Raw genomic sequence first — 15,543 nt, forward strand, 5'->3', positions numbered from 1 at the left:
GCAGCTCCATCCTCAGCAATGCAGACTGTCACCCTCACAAACTACCCAGGAAGCAGCACAGCACAACCTGAGCTGACAGCTCCTCAGCTACCTGCACCCCTGACATCCTATCCCATAACGAACATTGGGCTTTTCTCCCCAAGTGCCTGTGTGCACCCCCTGCCAGGCATGTAACAGTGCCACACACACTCACCTCCTCTGTTCAGCAGCAGCAGCAGCTTCTCTGTGAAAGTCTTGACGTTGGAGTGCTTGCTTATTGTAGTCATGATCACACTGTGTTCTGGAACTAAGGAAGAAACCTGTTTAGCATCTCCCTTTGACTCCTGAAGACCATGGTGATAAACACATAATGGGTGGCTCCTATTTCACATCAGTCCTCTGGGGAGCTTTGGGGAACCAGAGTTTATCAGGGCATCAAAATGTTTCAGGCCACAGAATGGGTGGGCAGAGAGAGAGAAGGTGAAATAAATCTGGAAATAGTACATGAAACACTTGGGACTTGGTCCTTTCTCTGTATATCTGATTCCTGGTGTGCCAGCCAAACACTGGGAAAATACCTTGCAAAGACTGTGTTGTGAAGCATTACCTCTGCTCACAACCCTCTGCATACAAGGGCTCCATTCTTTGGTACCTTCTTATTTCCTATTAGCAGTACCCTTCTGGAACTTAAGAGTCTTACAAGTTCTCTTAAGAAGGGTCCCAGGAGCATCCCAGAAGAGAAAAGTTCTTCCCAGCACTCAGCACTGTGCAGTGCAAAGGTACAGGCTGAGGACTTCTAGGAACTGTCCCCCTGCCTGCTCTGAGAGTGATTTGCTGTAAAATGCATTTACCCTGGTTTATCTGTGTGTGAGTGTGCACACTCAATCACATAAACACAGAAATAGCCACACATAAGCACAGTGTGGCTGTTTCTGTGGCCTGTAGTACTTCACAGGCTGCAAAGCGTTTCAGGATCCCGAAGGGTGTCAATATAATACGCATTTAGGAGAGTTTTTGAAGTAATGCTGCACCACTGAATGGCATGATAGATGAATCATGCAGACACAGGGATAAAAAATTCAATCCACCAATATGCAATGTGAACATCATTTAACGTGTTCTTAGCATCAGAGAAAAAGTCACTGCTCTCAGCTATGCCCCAGGTGGGCAATAATCCCCAGAAACACACTGCCTGTCATGCATTACTGCCTAATTACTGCAGCCAGCAAGGATCTGGGTACGTGTGGGAAGGAGTAATGAATGAAAGCAGCAGAGATATACTTAATCAGTCTCCGTGCAATCAACTTTCACATGAAATTAGAAACTTTTGCATAAATTTTAATGACAGACAATACAAAATAACAGGTAAATTACTGGACATATCATTGCTGTTTTATCCTCCCCTCTCTCAAAAAAAATCAAGGATAATGTCATGAAGCAGATCATGAGTAAGTAATTAACTAAATACAGTTGGAGCAACAGGAAACTGGGTTAAGGAATGACCTTTCTTAGCAGGACCTGGAACTACACTCCAATCTTCCAACAGGCTTCAAAATGTGCAGGCAGAGGGAAGGAAGGACTTCTTCACTAAGGACCTGATCTGCTGTCTGTCCTCATGGAGCTCAGCAGGGCAGGGAGGACAAAGAACAAGGGCAAAGGGGCAAGAGTACAGCTCAGGCCAATGCTGAAGGGCCTGGCCTGAACAACTTGGCACCATGAGCTTCAGGCAGCATGGACAGAGAAGCAGAAGCTTTGCCAAGACTGGCAGAAGGCAGAGGACTTTTGTTCTGAATTGGTATCAAGAAATGCCCACTGAAGCATCTTCTCTCCCAAGTCACCTGAGCCTATAAATTAACCCCATTCATGCTCTGCAAGTACAGCCCAACAACTCTTTTGACTGAGCACTGTGAAAGCCCAGTGACAAATCCACTGAGCTGTCCAGAGCTGCTGGGCAGGGGCTCTCAGTCCATTTTTACCTCTAGGGTTTTGTGCCATATTTAAACACAGTGTAGTGCCAGAGACTAGGAGAGCTGGTTGGTGGTTACAGCACCAACAAGACCCAGTGAGATTCTCCTTCCTCATTTTTCACACTCTCACTCCACACCACTGAAATCCTGCCATGGCACAGCAGCCTCAATTTAACCTGGAATGTGGAGATTGAAGGCCAGAAGGACGTTGACAAATAAGTCAGGCAGCTGGTCAGTGGTGTCCGAGGGCAGCCCGTCCTCAATCACATCCAGCAGGAACTGCACAAACTGAGAGTTGAGATGTTCTGCACAAGGAGAAAGGGGCATTTACAGCACAGTGAAAATAAACCAAGCAACAAGGGACCACCCAAGCCACTTCTTTCATGCTTAAAAAACACTGGTGGAGTGCTTCAGTGGTTTGTCTAGTCCACTTGAAGAGCCCTTCATTCAGGGAATGAAGGGCTCTTCAAGTGGACCACATAGACCACTGAAGCATCTTTGTGTGAGACACAGCACAGGGGATTGCTGAAATTTGGTACCCCTACTGGCATTTTTTTTTGAGTAAACAAAACACCAAATTCTATTCTAGCTGTTGCAGAACCAATGCCACCAGTGAAGGCTTCAAGGTAGAAAGAGATTGGTGTTCTTGACCACTGGTTTAATTGCTCTCTTTAAAAAAAAACAAAACTAAAAATCTAGATCATTAGTAATAACCCAGTTTTCAATTCAGCTATTAGGAAAGCTCAGGAGTTCATGTAAATAAGTCCACCTGCAGGAAATAACTGACAGGGTTACACAGGGAGAGGAAAACAGGAGGCATAGAGGCTCATTCCAGTCTCTACTGCACCAGTTTAAATCTTGTACAGGTTTACCCGGTGTTAAGGTAAAGCTGCTGACAAGACACTTAAAAAAGTCTCTACTGCCTTTCTAGTAACATTAAGCCCAGAATTTCCCAAATACAACATATCCTTGGGAAGAAGTGGGCAGTACTTTCTGGCTGAAATAGAATGACAGAGGATAAAACAGGGAGAATATTTGCACTTTGTTATTGACTGCAGTACCCTTAATCATCTCCACTTTCCCTAAGAGCCTGAACTACAGAGGGCTGCACTATCCTGCTAGAAGAGAGACCAGAAAGAGGCCACATTATGCAGCTGACAGCCTTAGTGGGTGTTTGTGCAGGGATCTGGGATCTCAGTCTCATCAGCAGACAGTCTCCAAAGAAAGTAAGAGGTGTGTGCTTTCACACAGGCCAGAGGTAAAACCAAATGCCACTAAGTCACAGGGATGGGCAAATCCGTGTCACCTGCAGTGTGGCATTCAGTCCTCCACTGCTCTAACCCAGATTTCTGCTGCTCTTTGGAAATCTGGCATCTCAGCCCAGTGCTTCAGCTGCCAGAATCTATCAATAAAGAACACATCCTACTCTGGCTGGGTCACTGAGATGTCCCCCACCTTGACCCTCAGGAATAGTCCCTTCCCCATGTCTGCCAGCACGCCCCAGACATCCCACCCCCAGCTCTGCGAGGAGCACAACCCAATCTTACCATAGTGGTGGTATGGCAGGGGCTCCCCCATGGAGAACATCATGGCCAGCACCAGTGCAGAGTAACACATTTTTTGATGATCTGCAAGACAAAGGTCCTGTCATTAGTTCTTCTGAGGATGTGAAACCTTTCCCCAGCTGCAGCCGGGGAAATTAACACATTTAATACACGCATTTAACACTGATTAACCTTCTCCTCACTCCTGTATTGACTGAGCAGTAAGGGTGTTTTTCCCCATTTTAGCACACCACACGCCTTCTCTGCCATGTGTTTCCAAAGCAATTTAAAAATAATCATAACAAGAGTCCTCTATTTTTTTCCCCTCCACTTCAGAGGATCTGGGCAAACTTGATCTGAATAATTAAAAACCTCCCCTGCACAGTCCCAGGACACATCCCATAGTTATGTAATTATTGAACCCAGAAAAAGCATCCATCTGGCCAGCTCAAAATACTGCCTGTTCCAACCAACACCACCCCCAGACAGCCATGCTGCTTGTTACCATCTCTGCACTGCTCTACTTTTGCTACCTCAGCTCTGCCTGAAGGTATAAAAGGTCCCTGGGGAGACCAGATCACTGCTCAGGCTGTGCATCTGCCCACCTCCCAGGCCACACATCTCCAGCACTGATACATCCCACAGCCTGCTAGTCCAACATAATTTTCGCTGGCAGCAGCTATATGAGAATACTCCAAAGAACCCCTGACAGTGTCTTTTCTGAATTTTAATTAATGGATACCTCTTAATAGATAATTGCAGAACAAAAAAAAAAAAAAATAAATCATGGAATAGGATCTGTGCCCTCATCAAATGTAGCCTCTGTCCAGTTCAGCAAGTCTAAAGGCAATAGGAAAAATGAGTATTATTATATATAGGTTACCACACATACTGGGTAAATAAAGTTCAGCTACATCTACCAGAAAGAGCCCTGGGGCACAAGGAAACTGAAGGTGTAAATATGAAAAACTGACCAAAACTACTTTTCATCAGAGGAGAAAAAGGCTCCTTCAATCTACAATGCTTTTCCTGGCCATACTTCTTCTGCCCTGCACAACACACACCACTTCCAGTGCCCCTTCCAAACCCTTTAAGATATTTCACTTCTTCATGCACAAACCAACCCATCTCTAAGCATCTGCACCCTGCAGTTTGGCTTTGACTGCTCAGGCTGATGCCTTCACTGTCATCACTTACTCCTGGCTTTGGCCAAAGGACTTGCAAGATTTGGCAGGTCTCAGGTTTACTGTCAGCATGGGGGACAAAGTGCTACTGAGTCATTCCAGCCCCATGGCCCCTGCAAAGTCAGCTCTGACAGCAAAGCCTCTCCACTCAAAGCACACACACTGTCACAGTTCCACACGACGCCAGTTTTCAATTGGCAAGTACTTTGAGTAAAAGTAGGTAATTTGCAGCTTAACCAGATACTACAGTATGAACAAGATTAAGAGTTTGTAGACCATGTGGCAGCAAATGAAGGCTGAAAACTGCTGTTTACTCTCCGTAAACAGAGAGGGAGGATATTAAACGATTTAAATATAATTCACACTTCTTATATAAGAAGTTCTCAGCTATAAGGTGACAGTGATGCCAAAGCACACTGTAGCAGAAAAAGGATCTGGCAAACTGTTCACCACATGATTTTTTCATTCTTTCCTCCATGGCTACAGGACCTGGGTCTCAGAAGCAAGACACTGCAGTAGGCAGACAGGGAGCTGCTGTTCTCATGTTCCTAGAAAGGCTTCCTTTTGTCAACAAAACATTTGCTCTCATCACATCAGGAGCAATGAAATAAACTGAAGCCAGTTTATGAATCCAGAAGCCAGTGATAAAAATGACAGTAGCAAATATGGAAGAACAGACTAGACATGGGAGGGATGAGACTAGTTTTATACCTCCTTGGTCCATCTGCCATTAACTGATGTCCATTCATCTTGGTTGACAGTAGTCTACATGACTAGGAGCCAACTCTTGCTGTATTTCCCTAAAGACAACAAATCAAAAAATGCTGAAACCAACCAGAAACCTGAACTTGAGGCAAATTCAGATTAACCCAGGACACTCATCCTGCACAGGCTCTACAAGCTTTTGGGAGTGTCCCAGCTGCAGCAGGACAAGACTCCAAGACTTACAATGCAGAAGAATAGAGTAACTGTCAGTCAAAACACAGTCTTTTTTTTTTTTTTTTTCTTTTCTACCTTACAGAGCAGTACCAGTGGCTGTCAGAAATTAAATAGTATCAATGGAGCTCTGCTGAAGCAGAGGGACTGCTGACAACAGACTGAGAAGCATCACTGAAGTAGCCATGACAGGCAGGAGAGATACAGCTGTTTGCTTACCAGCCTGCATTGCTGAAGTCTACTGAGATAGTTGTGAGAAACTGCAATCATGTATGAAAAGCATTTCTCAGAGGCCTTTGAAAACCTTGCTTCCACCTTCTAAACACAACAGTGTGAAATGTGGGCACTGGGAGCAGACACAATTATCTATGACTGAAGGGAGAAGACAGCTGACTTGCATGTAAACTGTGCTGCAACAAGGGAGAAAGTCATGATTATAGACTGGATTATCCCAGTCTGTTTTCTTTGGAACTGTTCTGGCTAATTCTGTTTTGCTGTGGCTTATTATAAGGTGTTCTAACATGGCCAGATGTGCAGGCCAGCTGCAGCAGAGGGAAGGAGCTGTTCAGAAGCAGTAAGACCTAAACATCTGCAGAAGAACTGGCCAGCAGCCAACATGCCTGCATCAGTCCCAGGGTAAAGTCCTTCTCACCAAAGGCACACAGCATTCACAGACCAAGCTTCTGCCTCAGCTGCTCTTCAATAATAAGCCAGGAGAGATCCCATAGAGCTGCTGCAGCCAGTTCCACACTCCCCAGTTGTGTAGTGTTGGCACTGACTGCTCTTGGCTCCAGTCACCCACAGAAGGGATTAGCTATTCCACAGCATGTCATGGATCAGCTGCTATTCCCCAGTTTCTAGTACCAAAATAAGCTCAAGTCATGCTAGGATTCAAGGTCATGTTTTCACACAAGCTTGCCATTTGCTGGCAGCACATGAAGCAGTAAAGCACCAGAATGGCAGGAGGGAACTACTAATGCCCTGAAACACCTCTGAAGGACAGACACATTTGGGCCAAGTATGGTTACCCCTGCTGCAGCCCCACTGTGAAGGCTGAGAGGACTGGATGATGCACAGATGCCATTGCACAATGGCATTTATGCCTACCATAAAGCTTAGCACAAGGAAAGCAGCACAGGATGAGGACACTGATTTGTGAGGCTCCTGCATCTACACAGTGGTCTGTCAGCAAAGGAGGAGTAGCATTCCAACTGGACCACCTCACACCAAGGAAGGAAAAAATCCTCACCTTGAGATGATGCTAGGGAAAGGGATATGCTGCAGAGCTGCAGGTTGGCAGCTCAGAGGACACAGCAGAGACACTTCTCACCCACTTCCACTGCCATACTTTTAGGATCCCAAAGCAGAGCTAAGACTTGCTGAGAGACAGGCCTGCTCCAGTACTACCTGGAGATCAGCAGAGGTGTGCAGAAGTCACAAAGGTCAGAACTCAAAGCTCCATACCCGCCAAGAGGCTGAATCAGCTGTGCTGTCTGGGATGACACAGCCCCAGGCAAAATGCAGCATCACTGAAACCAGGCAAGGAGTAAAAAGAGTGACCAGTCTACTCAGCCTGCAAAAAGCTCAGGAACAGGGCAGGAGACAGAATCCTGTTTGGGAAGGTGCACAGGATGCTCACTTGAAGACTGTTTTTGTGAATGAAAGGTGGAGGCACAATAAAGTTTATTTCTGGCAGCACAAAATTAGGAGAAGTGTTGCTGCAGGAGCACAGTCAGTCTCATAACCAAGCAGCATTTGCTTCTTGGGCAGTAAAACCTCAGCCTGGAGAAGATGCTTCTCAGGCATATCACCAACAGTGTGGTAATCTCACAGCACAGAACATACAAGCAGCAGGAACAAAATAGGAAGTGTAGCCAACACAGGAGTAATACTTGCAGTCCCACACCACCAGCCCTTCACCCTGCCCTGAAATGCCACTCTCCTCACCTCTGAAATGCATGCACTTCAAAGCATCTAAACAGAGACAAGTGCAAAGCCTTCTGCCACAGGCTTGATTTTCATCTCCTGTAGCCCCTTCCAGACATGAGATGAGCCCTTTTAATGCTGCCTGCCACAGTCAGATTGGCAGGCTGTGGTGGGATGCTGGGGACAGGAACGTCTATTATGCAGGTTCAAAGTGGTCATCTAGGACATTTACTTGGCTCACAGGAAATGCATGGGACAGTCCCTGTTCTCTGCAAGACCTGTCAACCCCTAGACAATCTCATCACCAAATTATACCCCTCCACAGCTTCATGACACACATAACAAACTGACAGACTGCAACCAGGGCAGCAAGGCTGTGAACACCAGGCTCTTCTCATTTGATCCGTGTGATCACCCAACAGCTACTCTAATTGTGGGTCACAATTAGAACAAAACAATGGATTTTCAATGTCTTTTTAAGAGAAATATGCCACTGCCAGCACTGGTGAACTACAAGTTGGCTTCAAAATGGGGAGCAAATCTGTGACTGTCCAGGACCAGACACGTGTGGGGAGTTGGAAGATAATGCCAGGGGAGTATTACTACATGTTCACCTTACTCTTAGGCTTTTTCCCAGCATCTGCTTCTGGCTGCTTGGAAATAAAGGAGACTGGGCTAAGCAGGAGCTCTGAGTGCATGAAGAACATTCTGATTAGTAGAAAGGTCATCCTAACAAATGGAGGAGTGTGAAGTAGAAGAAACATGAGGGCAAAGCCTGAGTATGGAAAGCAAAGAGCTGGGAAAACCTGGGCCATGGCACTATCCTGCAGAGGATCAGGGCTGCAGTGCTAACTACAGCACTACCATCTCTCTTGGCACACGGTGGAGAGAAGGCCCTTTCCTTTAACAAGCACTCATTTCATTCACCACAATGAAACACCACAAAAATTTGGTACAGAATGCTGGAAAAAACTCTTTAAGAAATTGCAGAGATCTTCCTTGAGATCTGCAGGTGTCTCTTGTCAGCACTATGAAACAAAACTGGAACAACTCAAAACGTGTTTTAAGACATCTACAAGAAGTGACACAGATCATTAATGGCATGTTCAAGAGCTGGAGGGCCTCACACCGTTGGACTGAAACATCCCTTCCCGCACATTCCTCAGTTACAGCTGGAATAACCTGATTAATTTTAAAGGCAGACACCATTCCCCCCTGAGCACTGGGCATGTAGAGCAGCCAGGCAATGGGGGGCCACTGCTGCTGCTGCAAATCCTGTAATGGGAAGACACATTCCCAGGGCCGTGGAACAGCAGCTCTGGCTCACCCTGTGTGTGAGTCTGCATGTCCCGGGCCAGCTCCATCGGCAGCACAGAATTCACAAGCGTTGAGATAACGGCAGCATCCAAGTTGCACATGGCTCCAAAGCACTTCAACAGCAGCAGGCGCAATGGCACCCTGTGTTCCTGCAAAACCAATTTGTTAGATCAAACCATGTCCTAGAGGAGGGCTCACTCCTCTGTGAGGGCAGAGACACAGCTTCTAGAAGTTCCTGTTGGTGGGAAGCCACAGACCTTCCCAGGGTGACATGAAACCAGAAGCTCTAAAAGCTTTTAACAACAGTACAGGAATCACTTTACAATAACATTCACAATTGGGCTGGCTATGGGTTGTTGGCATGTGTGGTCAGAGGGAATGTGGCAGCCAGAGCTCAGATCTGCGATGTCCCACATCATCCACTAAATCTGGGTTTAAATACACCAACAACTCATACCTATCCCCAGCAAAAAGACTGAATGTGCTGGGTAGCCAGGATTCTCTGAGCATACTAAGGTTTTGTGAACACTGCTCTGATTAAGGTTTCTTGACAAGATAACATTTGCAAGCTCCCTTCAGAAAGTTTTGGGACATGCAAGGATTCCAGCAAAGATGATGCTCAGCCTGCACCTCCCATGCAGGAGCTCCGACACTGAGGTAATCTGCATACTCCACTCTCAGCCAACAACTCCAGGGTTCAGTCAACTCAAGTGAGCCAAGCCCTAGCACTGGGCATGACAGCAGCCAGGACAGGACACACAACTGCTCCCTACCTGCTTGGAATTGTGGTCAGAGAAGAGCAGGCAGTGTTATGCTCGCCCTGCCTTCCTGCTGCTCTCAGCTGTACTACAGCCTCCTGATGCTGAGATCTGGGTTCAGACACAGAAGTGCCAGATAGAAGCAAAAATGTCACAAGACTTGATGTGCTGTAGCTGGGGACTTAGGGACAAGTTTTTTACTCCCACAGAGTCCTATAACAGAACATTCCAGGAAGGAGAGGGGCAAAGCAACACTTTGTTTTGCTACTACAAAACACTTTGTTTGCAAACTACATAGGTGTTTAAGGCAAAACTTCCATTTCTTCCCTAAATACTGATTTCCTTCCTCACTCCCAAGGCTTCTTCTACTCACTACCTACTTTCCTAAGCAAAGTTATTTACTAATGTGCAGGAGTGCATCAATTAAAAGAAGAGCAATCACAGCCTGTCAGATCTCCCAAGGCATCCTCTGAAATCCTTCCTCTAGCAAGCTATACCCTAGCCAAGTGCTAGCTACTGCTTCAAAGTCTACAGCATCCTCTGCTCTTTCACACAACTTTCATGCATAGCATTGACATTAGCCAGCACTCAAAAGGGATATGCTGCAATTTCAGTGAGACCACAGAACTGCTCTACCCAAGGGAAACATCTTATATACATTCATCGTACCAACCCTACCCTTTTGCATCTTCAGGGAAATCTTAAAAAGAGATTTGGTGCATTCTGCTACCTTACCATCTGATAATATGCCACAAGGGACAGGACAGATTCAAACTCATTCTTCTTGCACATTTTCTTGCAAACTTCTGGGTCTGCATCTGTCTGGAAGAAGGAATGGAAAGGTAACCCCATGACACATCAAAGCAGAAGGTGCCTGCTGCAGGGACCTCAAGGGAGTCCACTTGCTTTCAGATCTCAGTAGCCCCAACACCTCACAAAGAAACTGAAGGCAGAGCACAGAAACAGGTCAAGAACCATCACCCTTCACCATCAAAGTGGATTCTTGAGAAACTTCTCCACCATAGAGCACTTGGGCTGAAGATATCTAAAACGTGACCCAAACACCACCTGATTGAGAGCATCACACAGTTACACAGGGCAGCTCCAGCACTGCTCCCATCCTGAGAAGTACATCTCCTCCCACCCCTAAATTATAAGGAAATGGTTTCACAAAACCCCACCCAGCCTTGCCCTGCAGGCCTGCAGCAAGGCAGCACAGGCTGTATGTGGAGTGACAAAGACCCTGGCATTTATTACAGGAAATTTATCTCTTCTGTTTATGTCAGAACTGGAGGGGACTATAAAATAGTGTCAGAGCAAACCCCACATCAGTATCCCTAACACAGACTATTCACTACACTGAGGGCAGTTCCCAAGTCATCCCCAGACAAAGACAGACTTGTACATACGAGTGAGAGTGCTGGGACAGTAATCCCACTGCTGCTCACTATGGGCATGCTCCTCTCCTGTATGCAGAGATGTGTGAGATGATTTGTACTTTTCACAGAAACAGCTTTAAAGCTCACTTTCAAGGCAACCAAAGAATGTTCTTCGCATTTAATGAGCTTAACCCCACAGGTACCTCCCAGCAACAGAGGATATCTTAAGTGGAAGATGTTTTAAATGGGCTTAGGAGTGCAACGACCCTTACCAGAGACTTGCAAGTTTTCTGTGGGAGGTTGGGTTTTTTGGAGGTGAGGGTTTATATCCTCTTATGATAGGTAAATACCAAAACTACCATGAACAGCTCAGTAATGCTTTTCAGAACAGCTCTGAAAGGGGAATGGAAAGTAAAGGCAGCTCAAGGGCACTGCAGAGCCCACAGAGCAGGGATTATTGACAGTAAAGGATGCACAAGAAACCTGTGCCCCTGAAACAGCAGATCCAGTGGCAACACAGGGATGAAGGAGGTCAAAAAAAAGAACTTCACCAGTGCTGTCTGCTCTGCTCTGCCTGTAAAGAAAGGAATTTACTCACCAGGATGCGAAGCAGCTCCTCCAGGTAGCAGCAGATGACATTCTCATCCTCGTAGAGTGCCCAGCTGCGCTGCTGAGCATCATCCTTGTGCCTGGCCAGATCTGCAAAGATCACCTCCAGCCGCTGCTCGTCATGGCAGATCTGGCCCGAGGGCAGCCCCGCACTCAGGTTCTGCATGACAGCAAAACCACTGGTTAGTGAGGCCCTGACAGCTGGTTGTTGTTTGGGTGCCTGCAATCTTGTCTCACGACTGGCAGCTGACCTCATTCAGTCAAGAGCTGGCAGTACAAAACCAGTAAGTTTATGACACACGTTATTTCAGATCTCCTATTTCTGGAGTCTACTCTCTAGATTCTGGAAATCATCCTGAGAATGGGAAAAGCCAAACTAGCCTGGTATGGGCCAGGACCACTGCCAGGCAGCAGCTGAGCACCCCCAATAAAACAGACATGTTCTGGACAGCAGACCACCACACTGCACAGCTGCCTTGAGGCAGGAGAAGTTCCCTCTGCTGCCCATTCCCTGCAGCCTGAAAGGGACAGATCTGCCTTGAATTCTTGGCTCAAGAGCAGGGACTTGTATGGTGCTCTCCATGCCAGCTGCTCTAGGCCTGGATCCTCTGCAGCAAGAACAGGAACCAATTCATCAGGGCTGCTTTGGTTTTGCTTCATCCTAAATAGCAGAGCTCCACTGCTCACCACAGCTCTGAAGTGTGTAGCCACTCAGTAAATCTTACTGCACACATTCCTTTCTCAAACTGCTGTCAACTGCATCCCCACCACTTCTGCCTCACACACAACCCCTGCCATGGAGGTCTCATTCTTCAGTTGCCTTTCCTTTACTCTTCCTCTCCTTCAAGAAAGAGAGGAGTGGTGAGGGGGCATTTGACCTGCCTGAGGAGCTGCTGTGCTCTGGGATTTAGGATAAGCCTCTAGGCCCTAAGTATATCACATGAATCACTTGGTTTCCTAAAAACAAGGCAAGAAGGGGGGGTTCAGTACATGGAACTGAGCTGATCACAGATGAGCCCAGGCACCATTAAGAAAGGTAAGGACTAATTTGTGAAAGAGCTTAAATTATATACACAAGCAGTGACAACAAGCAGCAGGAGATCAGCAAGGTGCAAGAGAACCAAGCTGAGAAATTCAAACAACAGGGAAAACCCACTCACTGAGACCAAATTCCTAAAACTTTTTGGATGAGTCTGTCCTACCACATACAGCAACAAGTCATGATCACTCAGTGAGAAAAGGCCTTTATAACTTACCAGCCAGGACATCTGGAATCTCAGAGAAGACTCAGTCCTTCCAACAGGCTGGCTGTGCAGGCAGGGGCAGCAAGCCTTTAGGCAGACTTCACTTTGGGAGCAGAGCAGATAGATTTTGTGTGGAGACATGAGCCCATGTCTTGTGCCAGCTGTGACATCCACATGTGGATGGCCAAGTGCAGCAGCTGCCCCCTTCCTGCCTATCTCCCACCCTCCAGCCCTCTCTGGGGAAACCACTCCACATTTAACAGTAATGTCTTGCCTGATTTATTAGAGACAGAATTGTTAGTCATTTGCTTTGGGGTATAAATCAATTTAGGACTTCAAGTCCATGCTTCAGTTATAAAATAAATAAGTTTTCTTGTTACTGCTTTTTACATCATTTTTGTCAGGCAGGTAATGAAGGAAGAAGCATGCAAGTTTAACACAAGCCTCTGTACACTCCTGAAATTTTGGGAAGCTGTGGATGGCCTAGCAGAAAAGCAAGTAGCCAGCTGTGAGAGAGCACAACAGCTTTCAGGAGCTGAGTACAAGCATGAGAATTTCCCTCTGAATAGAGATTTATCAGAAGCAAATACATTAAGATACTCACTTCATCTTGCCATCCCCCTGCTTCTCCTTAGGAGGAACTACAGCACTGCATTGTCACCTGCCTGTCCTGCCTGTCCCTCCCCAGCTGCCTGGGAGAGGGTTCTGCATTATGTGCCTTACATCCCTCTCACTGGAGCACTGCAGGGCCAGTCCTACCTCAATTCACTGCTGGGACTCTCTTTGGATAATCATTTTAATGAGTATTCATTTTAATGATCACTCTATTCAGCCTCTTACCACTAATCTACTTTCTCCAATCCTTCATCTGCAGCCCTTAATGACTCCACTGAGCATCAAGCTTGGATGGACTTGGATGAGATCAATCCATTAACAAGCTCTTCCATCTGACCATGTAGCTACACCTTGCACTGTCTCAGTGCACTTTCAGCACCATCTCAGCCCTCCCATCACCAGAGTCAGGTCTCTGCTTATTAAACATTTTGGCAGCTGCTACAACCTGCAGCATCATCACATGGTCACTTCCAGGAATCTGCTGGGGACCCCATAAGCAGAAGGAGGTTTCAGCATTTCTAACAATGCCACTTTGCATTATCTTGCTGCTTCAAACAGTTCTCTGACCCCAGCCCAGCAGAACAAGCTGCTACAGGGATTTCATTCTTCCTGAGCAGCCCAAAACCACTTTGGGAACTTTATCATGCCCACACTGCTCAGAGGTGGCCATATCTGCCATGCAAACCCAGCTGCTGTCGTGACCATTTCTTCTTTTCCCACTCCCATGCCTCTCTCCCTGCACCCCACCAGCAAGAGCAGTGGATCATTAGTACCATGGGTACACACATCTTCCCTCTAGATGAGCCCCAAAATCATATAGCAGGGTTTTTTTGTTACATTATTTCACTGAGGAGTCCCTAACAGCCCAGCCAAAGCACTCGGCCTGGAAAGCACTCACCCTGCTGACCTTCCCTTGTCTCTGGCAGAGCTCCCCCAGAGAGAAGCTGAGCCCCAGAACAGCCTTCGTGTCTTGTCAAAACCAAGTCTCCTTTAAGCAAAGCTGGATCAATGAATGCACAGGAAGGCAGCTTCAGGGGAAGGAGACAGTTTCAGACACATTAGAGGTTTGTCAGAGCTTGTTGAGGACAACAGGTGCTAGTGATGGGCAGCAGGGAGTAGGTCACAGCCCAGCACTACAAGGGAAACGCCCTCCAGAAACACATCACCTCCCACACCAACTTTCTGATTTGTTCTTCCATCTCCAACACATCCAGCAATAGTCTGACCCCACTTGGCAGCCTGGGCTCAACTAGAAGACCAATCTACATAATACATCTTTGTCAGCAGTCTTCAAGCTTAAATTTAAGGCAACAAGAAGATGGGTCTGAGTCACAACTACAACACAGCAATGTGACTTTAGTAAAAAGCAGGTAAGTGGTTTCCAAGTTCTCCCTTTCAAGGTGCAGCTACCTTGAATGTTGGGCACTTCTGGTTGTTTCACCCCAAGTCTAATAAATCTGCAAAACTCAACCTCCTTAGACATGACATCTACAGTACATGACATCCCTTCCTCTCAGACAGGAGATAATCCAACAGAGCTGAAGGCAATCACATATCACCAAAACCTACTAATCCAAGTGATTCTCTAGAAGCCCAAAGACCAGGGACCATCTTTATGTATGTCCACATTTCCAATGAGGTCCCATGAAAGCCGGCTCCAGTTTAGACAGTCACTGCAATGCTGCCTTTGAAAAGAGGTTTCAGTCCCTTTGTGCATCTTACCCAGTCACTGTGACATTTATCAGGAGCTAGCTCATAGACAAGAAGAGGGACCATTTCCAAAGCCAGGCAAATGCTGACACAGGAAAGCCAACCTGACAGATTGGCTCCTGCAGATCAAGGTTCCCCAAATAGTATGGTACCTCTGAAGTATCTTTCCCAAGATGTGATCTTCTCAGCATCCTCCTTGTCTCTATTGTTCCCCCAACTTAGTCTTACATTACCTCTTCAAAAGCAGCAGCAGGATGCTGTTCCAGGATCTTTTATTCTCTAAAAAAAAAAATATGTCTGTACAGACTCCGCACTGGAGGAGCAGCAAGGTAAGTAAGATTGAAGTACTATTCAACCTTCAGAAGGCACTGAGGA

At 46.5% G+C, this 15,543-nt stretch overlaps 1 protein-coding gene across 4 annotated transcripts in view; it reads right to left on the bottom strand.

Moving 5' to 3' along the window:
- NCKIPSD (NCK interacting protein with SH3 domain) overlaps positions 1–15,543 on the bottom strand; it is a 49,885-nt gene that overhangs the window by 3,698 nt on the left and 30,644 nt on the right. For all 4 annotated transcript variants that reach the window (XM_086846257.1, XM_086846256.1, XM_023935370.2 and 1 more), the window contains 6 exons: positions 11,589–11,759; positions 10,347–10,433; positions 8,864–9,002; positions 3,494–3,574; positions 2,123–2,251; positions 194–286 (listed from right to left, as the gene is read on the bottom strand). In XM_086846257.1, coding sequence (XP_086702383.1) covers positions 194–286; positions 2,123–2,251; positions 3,494–3,574; positions 8,864–9,002; positions 10,347–10,433; positions 11,589–11,759 — 700 coding nt within the window. The remainder of the gene's footprint in view (positions 1–193; positions 287–2,122; positions 2,252–3,493; positions 3,575–8,863; positions 9,003–10,346; positions 10,434–11,588; positions 11,760–15,543) is intronic.

The sequence above is a fragment of the Cyanistes caeruleus genome, chromosome 11, assembly GCF_971803275.1.
Source record: "Cyanistes caeruleus chromosome 11, bCyaCae1.hap1.1, whole genome shotgun sequence".
NCBI lineage: Eukaryota > Metazoa > Chordata > Aves > Passeriformes > Paridae > Cyanistes > Cyanistes caeruleus.